The following is a 16,313-nucleotide window of genomic DNA, read 5'->3' on the forward strand; positions in this document are numbered from 1 at the left end:
TTATGCCTATCCGGCAATTCCAAACCACTACTTATACCTTCCAAAGAGCCAAAACACTCAGCTGTAACCTATCTAGCTCCTGAGTTCTCTCTTAAAATCTCTGACAATGCAACATTCTCACTAAGGCAGCTTATGGCACACTGATAATTTAAGTACATAGTAAAATAAATTCTACACATTCTTCTATTATGATAATTAGTGAGACTATCTCATCTGCATAGGATCTTTTGGGCCTGAATCCAGCCTCTTCTCCCCTAAGCTTTGAATCCACTGCCTCTTTTGTCCTGTGTAGAATCACACTACAGATGATTTGCCCTACAACAGAGAGTAGTGTGACTCCCCTCCAGTTATTGCCGTCAGTGAGATCACCCTTTTGAGGTAATCTGCCAACGATTCCATGTTTTGACTTGTCAGGAGGAGTCTCTTCTTCCTGAACTTAGAACAGTTCTGTCAGTTTTATAAGGGTAGTGGGGTCAAGTTCTTTTAGCTTTTCTGCTGCTATTTGATCATCACCTGCCATTTTGTTGTTTTTCAGCTTCTTAATTGCATCCTGTATTGCTGACATCTCTGTTGCATTCATGTTAATGCCAAGTAGATTATGTTCACATGTTTCATCACTATCTGGTGTTGAGCTGGGACTGAGTCTGTTGAGGACTTGTCTGAAATGCTCTGCCCATCTGTCTTTCTGTTACACCTCAGTTGTAAGCCTTTTTTCATCTTGGCTTTTTCTTGGCCCATTTCCTGTTTGAAATGTCCACACTTTTCACTGCGTTGTCTGCTTTCTTGTACTTTTCCTTTGCTTTTTCCAATATTTCGTTTGTCTTAGCATTCAGGAGTTTTCCTTTCGGTTCTTTTCTTTCCTTGTTGAGATGCAAGGTCTCTTGGCTTATCCAGTCCTTGCTCTGTGTGTGTGCTGATACCAGGCTATGAGTGCTGCAGCTTGAATCACGTTGTCTCAGAGCACTGTGCAGTTTTCTTCGGGTCCAATCTCTATCTCACCTTCCTCTGCCTCTGTCAGCACCCCAAATCTGTTCCATAGTTCGCGTTGGAATTTCTCAGAGCACACTTTTGTTTTCATATTATTGATTTCTTTGCCGCTTTCTGTTTAAAGTTGGTCTTTCCCAGTTTTAATTTTAGTTTGGCAATGCAAAGATTTTGGTTGCTCCTGTCATCTGTAGCTTGATGTGCCCTTGCATCTTGGACAGATGACGTGACTAGGCAGCACCATTCTAGCCAACAGGAACATCAAGAATAATATGCCATCAAGGTTAAGAAAAGCATCCACCTAATTCACTAAACTCAACAACACATGGACATCAAAGATATACAGCACCAAAGCAAAACTGAGAATTTTCAGCTCAAAAGTCTCCGTGATAACGTATGGCTGTGATAGCTAAAGATCTACTAAAATGTTAAACAGAAAATTAGATGCCTTCGAAAATAAGTGCCTGCAAAGATTCCGGACATTGGATGGAGAGACGTCATCACCAATAAATATATCTGAGAAATCACCAGCCAGCAGCTTATTTCCACTAGAATTAGAAGGAAGTATTGGACATACTGCATATGGGGCATGCACTTCAGATGCCAACACACAGAGTCCCACATGAAGCTGTCAAGTGGAAACCAACTGGGTTAGGAAATGATGGTGCCCAGAGACCTTAAAAAGAACCCTTCACAGCGAGGTCAGAATAGTTGATCATAACACCATCGAGTAGATGGAAGTAGTATCAAATGACAGAGAGGAATGGAAGAGATTAGTTTCACCCTGGGCATCAACATTGACATGATTATTTTGCCTCTGTATTTGGCACTGGTGTGACCACTGCTGGAATACTGTGTCCAGATCTGGTGCCCACAATTGAAGAAGGATGCAGATAAATTGGAAAGGGCTCAGAGAAGAGCCATGAGAATGATTAAAGGAGTAGATAATGTGCCTTATAGCAATAGACTCAAGGAGTTCAGTCTGTTTATCCTAACAAAGAGAAGTTTAAGGATGACTTGATTACAATCTATAAGTACCTATATGGGGAACAATCTAGCAGAGAAAGGTATAATACAATTCAATGGTTGGCAGTTGAACCTAGACAAATTTAGACTGGAAATAAGGCATAAATGTTTAACTGTGAGAGTAATTAGCCACTGTAACAATTTACCAAGTGTCATGGTGGATTCTCGATCAATGACAATTTTTAAATCAGAATTGGATGTTATTCTAAAAGATATGTTTAGGAATTATTTGGGAGAAGTTTTATGGCCAGGAAGTCATACAGAGCGGTGGGAAGCAGTGGCTAGCGTGAGGCTTCCCACAGTTCCCATTGGCCAGTGGGAGCTGCGGGGCGTTATACAGGAAATCAGACTAGATGACCACAATGGTTCCTTCTGGCCAGAGAATCTATTAATCTATGAATCTATCAATTTAATTCTAGGTTTGTGATCACTAATCCATCAAAAGCAATGAAAAATATTATCTATAAGTAATATAGACATAAAAGTGCAAATATGTTGTGTTGGCTGCAAGAACCATTCTATGGTGCCAGTGGATTCTAGAGCAGGGGTCTGCAACCTTTGGCACGCAGCCTGTTAGGGTAAAGACGCTGGTGGGCTGGGCCGGTTTGTTTATCTGGAGCGTCTGCAGGCACGGAACTCCGCAGCTCCCACTGGCTGTGGTTTGCCGTTCCCAGCCAATGGGAGCTGCGGAAAGCGGCATGGGCCGAGGGACGTGCTAGCCACTGCTTCCCACAGCTCTCATTGTCCGGGAACGGCAAACCGCAGCCAGTGGGAGGTGCGGGGCTCCGTGCCTGCGGACGCTCCAGATAAACAAACCACCCTGGCCCACCAGTGGCTTTACCCTGATGGGCTGTGTGCCAAAGAGTGCCTACCCATGCTCTAGAGGTAACAGTACAAAGTGTATTAGTTATTGTGTAACGGTCTGTCTGTGGGGAAAAAAACAAAACTTGTCCTCAGATCCCGACATTAGAAGATGGACTTGGCTTGGCCTTTATCTCATGTTTAAGGCGAAAGATAATCCAGGATAAGGCTGTGAATAAAAACAGGAACTGGAATAAAATCTCTGTGAGTCCAAATATTGTCCCAACAGCAGATGGAAGAGAAGCTGAAAAAAGGAAGTCTGCTCCATTGATTCTGCAGCTATGCTTGTGAGAGTATTAGGATGCAAAAATGTCAATAATTGAATGGTTTTTCTGTTTGAGATCATTAACATTTATTTCTATAATTTTTCTCCTTAATAAGTAGCATCTAGCTCCTGGTTTGATCACGTCAGAGGCTGGTCCACCCACAGGGAAGAGTTCAATATTCTCTTCCTTACCTATGAGGAAATGAAGAAGGTGAGACCAGTCAATGACTTTATATCTGAAAGAAACAGTAAATAAAATGCCTCCATTTTTCAGTCTAATTTTGCTACCCTTACTCACATTGAGCTGTTCTTTACTCTGTGAAGACTCGTGTTCATTTCACAGAATAAGGTACATTGTTCTCATTGATTTCAATGCGAGTACTTGAAAAAGTACTTCTCAGTGTGAGTAAGGGTGGAAGAATCAGAACCGTAGTGTGAGATGTTCAGAAGCACCAAAGTAAGTTAGCCGCTTAACTCCCATTGACATTCAATAGCACATAGGAGCCTAATTCACTTAGTTACAAAAGGTGCCATTTGCTTCCTAATGAAGAATATCTGCTGGATGTGAGTACAGTTAGAAAAGATAATAATCTTGCTTTACTTCATTTCCTTTCCTGACTAGCAGGATGGCAGCTACACAACCCATCCCACCAGGCATCCTAAGGGGAAAGGAGAGATTTTGTTACATTTTAGAAATTCTCAAACTGCTTTTAGAACTGAAGATCTCCTTGTAATTTTTTGTGAAAAATGATATTTTGTTGCACTGACTATTCAAAACTAGGTTTTTAGTAAATAAAATATATTAATAACTGTTAGAGAGCTTATTCCTTTACTCTCCCACTTCCCTGGTCCTTCTTGCATGAACAGAGAGCAACAATACCTGAAGTCTGAAGGTGCAAACAATTTGATGTTTATTGGGGTGAACTTCCAGCAAGCTTAAATCCAAGTTCCTTTTTCCTTATTTTGGAATCCCAACTTACTTCCTGTTTGCCCATAATATATATAGTAATATTCTTAGCTATACCTTAACCAAACATTCTACTAAAATTTACCTAACCAATCCTAACATATTGTAACATGATTAACTAACCAATTATCTCCCACCACCTTAATTAGTTTACACCCAGCAAAATTAATTATACAGCAGACAGAAACAATTACAGAACCAGACAAAGACCATGCAAATAAGCATAGCAAAGTGGGAACTATAATGACAAAACAATACTGAAGTGAGGATTTTACAACTACATCTATACAGACATAAGGGTTTCCCAGCTGTGTTTATTGATAAGTGAGTTCTTACCAGACAGAAAACTATCAAACTAAATTTCCTTTACATTTTCTAGGCTCTTTCCTTTCTCTGGAGGTGATCGATTGGATCACCTTCCTAACAGCCCCAGATTGCCTTATTTCAATATGGCTAGTTTGGAATGTGAGCATGTGACCACAGGCTTTCCAGCTCATGGCTGCCTCTTAGCCAAAGGCATTGGCCTAAGAACAGAGCCTCAGACTGTCACAGTGAGAGAAGGCCCTTACACAGATTCTTTCTTTTATACCTCTATAACTAGCTAAATGATAAACATATACCTAAATTCTTAAAGTATAGGCCTTTACAGACAGGCTTGAATATCTATATCCTAACACTCTACCCCTTTCTTTCTTTTGGGATTTTTCTGCCCATGTATTTCTGGAAAGCATAGAACATATGGCGACACACTTTTTGATAGGGCCTGGCATTAAGGTGGAAGGTGTTGATGCTTTATTTGTTTTACTGCACCTTGTGTAGTACCATGCCTTGCACCTTTTTTTGTATGGGCATACCACATCTATTTTAATTAGTGTTTTAGACTTTTTATTATAGTGGGCCCGAGAAGGTTGGGTTCGGGTTGTTTAGTACACTGAGGGGGAGGGCTTACTACATTACTTATAGGTTATAATTAGTGGCTGTTTGTTAGGGGGTTGTGCCCCCCTTGATTGTTTTTATATCCAACGTGACACAAATACAGTTAACAATACACCAGCTGCTATGATAATTTACAGCAACACTGAGAGTTCTGACCACTGCAGTATGGTCCAACATTTTGGCCACCACCAAAAACACTGCTTTTTCTTTTTTGATAGGGTTAAAATTTTGTCAGTGCCATTTTGTAGTGTGTATTGTAAGTGTGTTCAACTGTTGGCGCTTGCAGCAAGTTGCTTTTGTAATTTTTGTGTACTTTTGTTTATATTGTGTGTTTATTGAATATTTACAGTGAAATATGGTATTGTTTAAACCAATTTAACTACTTGGTACGGCATGGGGTAGTAGGTGCTGGTTTGATTGTTTACAACTATTAAGTTTACTGATTCACTGGTGCACCATAGTTTAGGTGTCAGTGTATAGAAGTTTATATTTGGTTATATACTGGAAGGATTTTGCCTTCTAGTGTTATATTGCAGGATTGCATACATTTTTAACAGAATACACCGTACCCCATATACATTACCTCTAAATGCCCCCCCTTTGCAATAGGCCATTTGTTTTGCTTCTTCATAGTTATAGGACGGGGGCACATTTATATATATATATTTTTGATATACAACTGCTTAATGTGATGACAGTTTAATTTACCCCATTCCACCCCCACCCCCATCCCGCACCTATTTCCTAGTGGCTCCCAATGCGCTTCTCCTTTCCTAGTTACTTCCACAGGGTTTAAGGGGACCACCTTATTTGCATTTTCTTTCCATGGTATTATAGTAACAATTACTCAAGAACTTTTTTTACAGGTGGGGGATGTTATTTTTTAGGTAGCTGGGTATGTTTTTGCAATTGTGGATAAATATGGGTTAGCCTTTTGATTTAATACTGAAGACCATTGTTTTGACCAAGCTTTTTTATAATATTTATTAACATTATTAACTGAGCATTTTGAATACCGACACACATTTTTTCCCATGTTAGTTTTTTGAAGCCACCCCCCACCCATGTTACCAGGTCCCCTGCCCAATGAGTTAACTGCAAGTTTACCTTTACTGCTGTCCGTCACCCTATGGCAACTGCCAATAGTTGCTGTACTATTAATTTATTAATTTGTTGTTGAAATTTTATATTTTGACTTACTAATTGTTTGGTTACCCACTTATTCCCCGATCTTATGTACCCAACATAGTGTTTTCCGCCGCCCACAATTCCCTTTTTATTCAAAACTAGGTTTTTAGTAAATAAAATATATTGATAACTATTTTGTTGTTTTCAATAAAGATATCTATGTGAAATCTTTGAAAAGTACAGAACTCTTCAAAATTCCAATTTTTTTTAGAAACTAGTTTTTCACTTTTCTACCACCTCAGCTAGCTTTTAACTCCTTAACAACTTCACCTAGCTTAGCAGAAGTCAGATTTAAACTACTTTGAGTGTCCGTACATGGGTTTGTTCTGGTTGAAATAAATCAATTTTAAACTGATTTTAGTCACACTTTATAAACAAGGTCTGGAGTATCTGAGTGCACCTCTTAGCTAAATAGGTAGTGATGCAGCAGCATCCTCTCTGCTGACTTCAGCAGGAAGCATGTTGATAGTAGCAGTAAGGCTGATTAACAAAGCGAGGAAAGACCCTTCCCATTAAGAGGTCCAACTCCTGATATATATATTCATAGATTCCAAGGCCAGAAGGGACCATTGTGATCATCTTGTCTCACCTCCTGTATAACACAGACCGCAGAACTTCCCCAAAATAATTTCTACAGAAGATCTTTTAGAAAAATATCCAATCTTGATTCAAAAATTGTCAGTGATGGAGAATCCACCATGACCCCCTGGAATATTGTTCCAATGGTTAATTACCCTCACTCTTAAAAATGTAAACCTTATTTCTAGTCTGAATTTGTTTAGCTTCAACTTCCAGCCCTTGGATTGTGTTATAATTTTCTTTGCTAGACTGAAGAGCCCATTAATAAATATTTGTTCCCCATGTAGGTAGTTATAGTCTGTAATCAAGTCACCTCTTAACCTTCTCTTTGTTAAATTAAATAAGAACATAAGAACGGCCATACTGGGTCAGACCAAAGGTCCATCTAGCCCAGTGTCCTGTTTTCCGACAGTGGCCAATGCCAGCTGCCCCAGAGGGAATGAACCTAACAGGCAATGATCAAGTGATCGCTCTCCTGCCATCCATCTCCACCCTGTGACAAACAGAGGCTAGGGACACCATTCCTTACCCATCCTGGCTAATAGCCATTAACGGATTTAACCTCCATGAATTTATCCAGTTCTCTTTTAAATGCTGTTTAAAAGCTGAAGTTAAAAAACTGAAGGTTCCAAATAAGAAATCACCTTTATGCTTTAGTGTTATATCCCTATGCTCAGTTTCCCTTTATTTAAGTATCCCATTATCCTTCACTCTATTATTTTATTTATTTAGTTATTTTATTTTTCTAATTTGGGAAACTGTTACTTTGAAATAATGTTCATTTCAGGATCTCAGAGGCGCTGTGCTGAAAATCTGCAAATTCTTAGGAAAGCAGCTAAATGAAAAGGAGCTGGACACTGTTGTGGAAAAGGCTACATTTGATAAAATGAAAACTGATCCCAGGGCAAACTATGATTCCATGCAAAGCAATCTCCTGGAACAAGGCAAAGGACATTTTCTTCGGAAAGGTGAGGCAGAAGCAGCCAAATCTAATAAATATTTAATCCTGCAGATCCTGGCACAGGACGTGTTGAAGCTAGCTGCCTAGGACTTCCAATCACAACTTTCTGTCCCCAGGAAACAATTGGCTTTGGGTCACTAAGACAGCTGAGTGAGGTTGTATCACTGTGTAACAATGGGTATGTCTACACTACGGGATTATTCCGATTTTACAGAAACCGATTTTTGGAAAGAGATTGTATGAAGTCGAGTGCACGCGGCCATACTAAGCACATTAATTCGGCAGTGTGTGTCCATGTACGGAGGCTAGCATCGACTTCCGGAGCGTTGCACTGTGGGTAGCTATCCCATAGCTATCCCATAGTTCCCGCAGCCTCCCCCACCCATTGGAATTCTGGGTTGAGATCCCAATGCCTGATGGGGCAAAAAACATTGTCGCTGGTGGTTCTGTGTACAGCCTCACCCCTCCCTCCATGAAAGCAACGGCAGACAACCGTTTCGAGCCTTTTTTCCTGGGTGAACACTGCACTGCGTTCACCATACCACGTCAAGCATGGAGCCCGCTCAGCTCAAGACAGCAATCATGAACATTGTAAACACCTTGCGCATTCTCGTGCAGTTTATGCTGAACCAGGACCAGAAAAACCAGGCGAGGAGGAGGCGGCGACTGCAGCGCGGTGACGAGAGTGATGAGGACATGGACATGGACACAGAATTCTCTCAAACCACGGGCCCCAGCGCTTTGGAGATCATGTTGTTAATGGGGCAGGTTTAGTCGTGGAATGCCAATTCTGAGCCCGGGAAACAAGCACAGACTGGTGGGATCACATAGTGTTGCAGGTCTGGGATGATTCCCAGTGGCTGCGAAACTTTCGCATGCGTAAGGGCACTTTCATAGAACTTTGTGACTTGCTTTCCCCTGCCCTGACTTGCCAGAATACCAAGATGAGAGCAGCCCTCACAGTTGAGAAGCGAGTGGCGATAGCCCTGTGGAAGCTTGAAAGGCCAGACAACTACCGGTCAGTCGGGAATCAATTTGGAGTGGGCAAATCTACTGTGGGGGCTGCTGTGATACAAGTAGCCAAAGCAATCACTGAGGTGCTGCTACCAAAGGTAGTGACTCTGGAAAATGTGCAGGTCATAGTGGATGGCTTTGCTGCAATGGGATTCCCTAACTGTGGTGGAGCGATAGATGGAACCCATATCCCTATCTTGGCACCGGAGCACCAGGGCAGTCAGTATATAAACCGCAAGGGGTACTTTTCAATGGTGCTGCAAGCACTGGTGGATCGAAAGGGACGTTTCACCAACATCAACGTGGGCTGGCCGGGAAGGGTTCATGACGCTCGTGTCTTCAGGAACACTACTCTGTTTAAACGGCTGCAGGAAGGGATTTACTTCCCAGACCAGAAAATAACCGTTGGGGATGTTGAAATGCCAATAGTTATTCTTGGGGACCCAGCCTACCCCTTAATGCCATGGCTCATGAAGCCATACACAGGCAGCCTGGACAGTAGTCAGGAGCTTTTCAACTACAGGCTGAGCAAGTGCAGAATGGTGGTAGAATGTGCCTTTGGACATTTAAAGGGATGCTGGCGCACGTTACTGACTCGCTCAGACCTCAGTCAAACCAATATTCCCATTGTTATTGCTGCTTGTTGTGTGTGCCACAATCTCTGTGAGAGTAAGGGGGAGACCTTTATGGAGGGGTGGGAGGCTGAGGCAAATCACCTGGCCGCTGATTACGTGCAGCCAGACACCAGGGCGCTTAGAAGAGCACACCAGGAAGTGCTGCGCATCAGAGAAGCTTTGAAAACCAGTTTCATGACTGGCCAGGCTACGGTGTGAAAGTTCTGTTTGTTTCTCATTGATGAAAACCCGCTCCCTTGACTCATTCTCTGTAAGCAACCCACCCTCCCCCTTCGATCACAGCTTGCTTTCAAAGGAAATAAAGTCACTATCGTTTAAAAATCATTTATTCTTTATTAATTGATTATAAAAAGAGGGAGAGAACTGACAAGGTAGCCCCGGGTGGGATTTGGGAGGAGGATATGAGGGAAGGAAAAGGCCACTAAAAAGTTTAAAATAATGACAGCCTTTTGGTTGGGCTGTCCACTGGGGTGGAGTGGGAGGGTGCACGGAGCCTCCCTCCCTGCATTCTTACACGTCTGGGTGAGGAAGCTATGGAACATGGTGAGGGGGGAGGGTGGTTATACAGGGGCTGCAGCGGCAGTCTGTGATCCTGCTGTCGTTCCTGAAGCTCCACCAGACGCCGGAGCATGTCCGTTTGCTCACGCAGCAGCCCCAGAGTTGCATCCTGCCTCCTCTGATCTTCCTGCCGCCACCTCTCATCTCGAGCGTCTCTCCTCTCCTCACGTTGGTCCCTTCTTTCCTCAAGTTGGTCCCTTATGTCCTCATGTTGGTCCCTCCTGTCCTCACGTTCACTGGCCTCTTTCCTGTACTTTGAAACTGCGTCCTTCCACTCATTCAGATGAGCTCTTTCATTGTGGGTCGATTCCATGGTTTCCGAGAACATTTCATCTCTCGTCCTTTTTTTCCACCTCCTTATCTCAGATAGCCTTCGGGACGGAGGAGGGAGGCTTGAAAAATTTGCAGCTGCGGGAGGGAGGGAAAAAAGAGAGAGAAATATTTAAAAAGATACATTTTACAGAACAATGCTTATACTCTTTCACGGTGAACAACACTATTCACATTACATAGCACATGTGATTTTGGTACAAGGTCACATTTTGCATCTTAATATTGAGTGCCTGCGGCTTTGGTGTTAGAGAGCACAGACGCAGGTCTGGGCAACAGAATTTGGCTTGCATGCGGCCATGGTAAGCCATTGTCTTTCGGCTTCTGTAGCCTTCAGAAAAGCAGCACCCTGCTTTCCCACATACCAAGCAAAGCCCGTTGAGTGCTGCGGTTTTCCTGTTAACGTGCAGCAGCAGAAACCAAACTACCCCCCCCAATCCAATTCTCTGGGATGATCGCTTTATCCCTCCCCCTCACCGCGTGGCTGGTATCAGGGAAGATCCCTGCTAGCCAAACGCGAAAAGCTCAGCGCCAATGATCCCCCTCCCCGCCCCCCCGCTTGGCTAACTGCAGGGAAGGATTTCTTTTCAGCCACAGGCAAACAGCCCAGTAGGAACGGGGTTCTGTCCCCTTAATTAAATTCCTGTATTTCAACCAGGTTACCATGAACGATATCACTCTCCTGAGGATAACACAGCGAGATAAAGAACGGATGTTGCTTGAATGTCAGCAAACACCGGGACCATACGCTGCCAGGCTTTGTCATGCAATGATACCAGATTACTTGCTACTAGCATGGCGTGGTCAAGTGTCCTACCATGGAGGACGGAATAAGGCTGCACTGCCCAGAAACCTTGTGGAAAGGCTTTTGGAGTACCTCCAGGAGAGCTTCATGGAGATGTCCCTGGAGGATTTCCGCTCCATCCCCAGACACGTTAACAGACTTTTCCAGTAGCTGTACTGGCCGCGAATGCATCCCAAGTCCTCAGGGCAAATTAATCATTAAAAAATGCTTGCTTTTAAACCATGTTTTATATTTACAAAGGTACACTCACCAGAGGTCCCTTCCATGGCCTCATTGTCTGGGGGTTGGGAGGGTACTTCTGTCAGGCTGAGAAAAAGATCCTGGCTGTTAGGGAGAATGGAGTGCTGTGTGCTCTCTGCGAGCTCTTCCTCCTCCTCCTCCTCCTCCTCCTCCTCATCTTCCCTGTCCGCAGAATCCACAGGCATGGCTGAGATTACCCCCTCCTCGGAATCCACGGTCAGAGGTGGGGTAGTGGTGGCGGCACCCCCTAGAACTGCATGCAGCTCAGCATAGAAGCGGCATGTCTGCGGCTCTGCCCCGGACCTTCCGTTTGCTTCTTTGGTTTTCTGGTAGGCTTGTCTGAGCTCCTTAACTTTCATGCAGCACTGTAGTGAGTCCCTATTGTGGCCTCTCTCCATCATGCCCTTGGAGATTTTTTCAAAAGTTTTGGCATTTCGTCTTTTGGAACGTAGTTCTGCTAGCACTGAATCCTCTCCCTATATAGCGATCAGATCCAGTACCTCCCGTACGGTCCATGCTGGTGCTCTTTTTCGATTCTCGGACTGCATGGTTACCTGTGCTGATGAGCTCTGCATGGTCACCTGTGCTCTCCACGCTGGGCAAACAGGAAATGAAATTCAAAAGTTCGCGGGGCTTTTCCTGTCTACCTGGCCAGTGCATCCGAGTTCAGATTGCTGTCCAGAGCAGTCACAATGGTGCACTGTGGGATAGCTCCCGGAGGCCAATACCTTCGAATTGCAGCCACACTAACCCTAATCCGAAATGGCAATACCGATTTCAGCGCTACTCCCCTCGTCGGGGAGGAGTACAGATATCAATATTAAGAGCCCTTTATGTCGAAGTAAAGGGCTTCGTTGTGTGGACGGGTGCAGGGTTAATTCGGTTTAATGCTGCTAAATTCGAGATAAACTCCTAGTGTAGACCAGGCCAATGTTTCAGACACCACGTCTCACAGATTAAAAGAGAGCTGTACTACTTTGCTCAATGCAATATCTTAAATGTTTGCTGAGCAAAGTAGTGCAGCTTCCTTTTGATCTGTGAGAAAAAAGTGTCAATATTTTTTAAAAATGAAAATGTTCAATAAGCTCTCTTGGAGGGTAACATCAGGACCAGCTCTACCTTTTTTGCCGCCCCAAGCGGCGAAGCAAAAAAAAAAAAAAAAGTGGCCGCAGCAGTGCTGCCGAAGAAGGAAAAATGAAAAAGCTGCCACCGAACTGCCAGCGAGTCAGAGTGCCGCCCCAAGAACGGACGAGTGCCGCCCCTTCAGATTTGCCACCCCAGGCACCTGCTTCCTTAGCTGGTGTGTAGAGCCGGCCCTGGGTAACATTCATTTTGTGCCACTTGTAAAAGGGAAGGGTCATCTTCAAGAAATTAAAATGTGAACATTAGAGAAAACTAAAAGCATTTCTGTTTAGTGCTTCTGAGAAACTTCACACACGGTGGGCATCGGAACTGATTTTCTCTCTACAGCTTCCAGGGGTTATTTAGAGTATGAAATTAGCCAAAGAAATAAAATCTAAGGGACAATTCTTGTGGCTGAGAGGAGAGGGGTATTTTTCATGTTGTAGTCCTTATATGGGAGAGCTGTGAATAGATGTCAGGGGTTTGTGGTCTTCTGATACTGCTGAACAGGGCTGGATTAACCTTTTGTGGGCCAAGAGCCAAACATATTTGTAGGCCCCCGTGTAATCGTTGTTTTGGGTCCCTTCCGAGTGAGGGCCTGATGTGGCGGTGCCATTGGTGCCATGGTATACCTGGTACTGAATCTCAGAGACATTTTTCATTTTGATCACGCACCTCTGCAAAACTATGTGTATTGCCATACACAGCTTTCTCAGCCCTCAGTTTTTCTCACTGAGCTATACCCATGTGGGTTTACTAGTGTTCACAGTGAGCAGAACTTTCATAGTGAACAGGGAAACTCCCCACAGATTTATCTCCTTCCTCATTCAGACATTCTATAGCCATGTCTCCAGTACCACCCTATTTCACCAGTCACTGTACGTGGCTCTGGCCTCAGCTCAATAAAGTTCCACAGCCAGCAGATGCCTGATCAGTTCTGACAAATCCCTTCCCCAGCACCCTTCCTGCCATTTGAGCAAGCCACTTGCAAACACCATTTCCCCAACCCTGGATAAGTGAGCACTTAGCCCCTTGGAACCTGAAGTCACCAGCCTTCTTTCTCCCTCTGCTCCCATCTACATGCTATTCCACTATGTGGTCACCACCACCTCTCCCCATGCTTGTTTCCCTTCTATCTTGGACGTGCTCTCCAGCCAGCAGGTCCTATTCTCCCCCTGCAAGCCTGACCTGCTTCCTCTTTCCCTGCTCCTCTTGATATTCCTTTCCTACTGCTGAGCTCTGTTCCTTGAGGTTAACTCCAGTTTATACGCTCCTAGCTCTAATGGCCCCCCGTAATCAGAGAGGAACCTGTGGCTTCCCTGGCTACAGCCATCGGACCAATTGCCAGAGGCCAGCCTTAGACAGCTGCACCTACTAGCTGCAGGAGGGTGGCAATTCCAAGGCTGAGCATGCTTGAACCTTGCAACAGCAGCATTAGGGACTCTGTCTCAATCCTCAACGCCGGCCCTAGGCAGCTGCAGACTCTGCAGTAAAGTGCTTCCCTACTCCAGGCCATGGCTTTAAGTACCTGAGATGCCTATCACCGGCAGCAGGAGCCCCCAATTCCCATGCACCCCTCAGCTAACACATAGTCATGCAGAAGGTGCAGCATGGATGATTTTAGAGGCTGGGGCGCCAGGAGGTTCCCCACCCCTGCGCAGCAGCTCTGCAACAAGCTCACACTGCCTCCCTCTGCTGTGGGACCGGGACCCTATGAAGATAGTGGAGTTACCCTGTGTATAACCAGTTCCACCCAAAGCCTGCTGTTGAATAGACGGGGGACCCAGCTAGATGGTAGTAGGCACTGTGGTATGGAAACGGTAGAAAACCACTGCCTACCGTTTAGTGCAGCATTGCCTGAAAAGAATGATCAGAGAAGCTCATATTTCTCTTAACAGTAACTATTTCCTGTTGCCATTTTTTCTTCTAAAAATTGCAACAAAATAAATCAGTACAGGAAGATGATAACTGAGATGTATAAAACGACTGGTTCCTAAAACAGAATTAGTGACATTGTCTAGAAATACTGGGTCAAATTAGTTACACTGCAGTCAAAGTTAAACCGAGAATAAATTTGGGTCATTATGGTTTTCCCCAGGGGCACAGCTGTATTCCACAAAACACAGTCACAGTTTTTGCCAGTGGCATGTGTTTTATCAGAGGGGCAGCACTCTCTGATAAGGCTGCTGACATCTGTAACGTGCATGTCACATCAATAAAACATTTGCCCAGCTAATCAAATGGACACCAATGGGTACATTTCTAGCGCCACGAAGGATAGATGAGATGTACAACTCCAATTTACAAAACAGGAGGGTGTTTTTTACTGTAGTTTGCCCACACCTTCAGGACTGGAAATGTACCACCAAAGCCCTAAGAGCTACGTTCTGGGGAGATGAGAGAGGAAAGAACGGAGGAGAAAAGGAACTGCACCCAACTAGCAGCATTCACAGCCTCTTACCTGCACAAGCGATATTCCTATTATAATAAAATGTCCAAGTGGCAGCAGAGCATCTAACTACCAATTCCACTTCTGTGTCTCCTGCCCCAGGGACCGTTGGAGACTGGAAGAACACAATGACTGTGGCACAGAGCGAAAGGTTTGACAATGTTTTTAAGGAGAAAATGAAAGACCTGTCTTCCACGTTCAGCTGGGATATTAATGACGACATATAGGCTGGTTTCCAGATGGAAAGAGGTGAAAGCGCGCTAAAGAGAATGAAAATACGTTTTTGTCTCCAGTGTTCATAAAAATCCATCATTCTGTGCAAATTAAAGATTTTAAACCTGCAAAAATGTTTACTTCTTACACGCATTTGCACATCACCATAGTACCCCAGTTCTAAGCTATGAAAATGTGTTACATACTGTCATGTTCTGGGGTGCAATCCAGGCCAGTCAGGGGTTGTTTCCCCACATGTCCTATAAACCTGGGTGTCTTAACTGCCCTGAGGCTGTGGCTGACAGCCTGGACACCAACAGCCAGCAGCCAAACATGCAGTATCCTGAGTGTCTGCTCTGCAGCCCTGGTTCAGTGCTCTGACCCCATCCGCCTGCCTACAACACAACAGCCCCACTGTAGTCTCGGTCACCCAATTACCTCGTGCAGCGGTGACCCAAACACACTCCCGGTCCTGAATTTTCCCCAAACTGCTTTCCAATATCTAGCCCTTTCCTGGACCATTCAGAGAGATATTAAGGTTCATTTGTCCCTTTAAAGATACACTACCCAGCAGCTTACCACATTATCCGGAGTTAATATTCACTTTAAATCAAACACAGCCATGGGTTAGTTTTGATTAAAAGTAAAGCAAGTTTATTAACCAAAGGAGTTTGGATTTTAAGTGAGTTCAAGTACAAAGGATAGAGTTAGAAATGGTTATAAGCAAAATGCTTTCTAGAGACTAAGACTTAACAAAACAAGTTACAGCCTCTCTTCAGGATAAGATTCTTATAACACAACCTTCCTGCAAGATGGCTGACCACCCTTCAGGTCAGGATCAGGCTTTCCCACAAAGTCCAATGTGCTTGGTTCCTTTGTCTTCTTACATGAAACATAACTTGGGGTTCTTTGCTCCTTTCTTTTATAGTCCAGTGTACCTTTAATATGAATTCTTTTGAAGGTTACACCTCAACATAAACTATGAAGAAGGTAACATGGAGTCTCCTGGCGACGGAAATTCCATGCTGATTTCTTCCCCTGCTGGTGTTTGCAAAATGCAAATTGATGTATTTCCTGCAATCTCCTGCTGCTGTAATGCTGTGTGGTTATCTTCTCCCCTGTTGGCTTGATGGTCTTGTTTACCTTCTGTGTAAATTGCTTTCCCATTGTCTCTTAATGT

The 16,313-nt window shown here is 44.0% G+C and overlaps 1 protein-coding gene across 1 annotated transcript; it reads left to right on the forward strand.

The window, feature by feature from the left end:
• Positions 1-3,201: 3,201 nt before the first annotated feature.
• Positions 3,202-15,267, forward strand: LOC113406769 (amine sulfotransferase-like). The gene is made up of 3 exons (XM_026653429.2): positions 3,202-3,347; positions 7,594-7,774; positions 15,023-15,267. Exons 1-3 carry the CDS (start codon positions 3,339-3,341, stop codon positions 15,145-15,147), a joined length of 315 nt encoding a protein of 104 aa, XP_026509214.1. The 5' UTR covers positions 3,202-3,338; the 3' UTR covers positions 15,148-15,267.
• Positions 15,268-16,313: the final 1,046 nt, after the last annotated feature.

This window comes from Terrapene carolina, unplaced genomic scaffold (genome assembly GCF_002925995.2).
Source record: "Terrapene carolina triunguis isolate 2854851 unplaced genomic scaffold, T_m_triunguis-2.0 Scaffold42, whole genome shotgun sequence".
In the NCBI taxonomy this organism is placed as follows: Eukaryota; Metazoa; Chordata; order Testudines; family Emydidae; genus Terrapene; species Terrapene triunguis.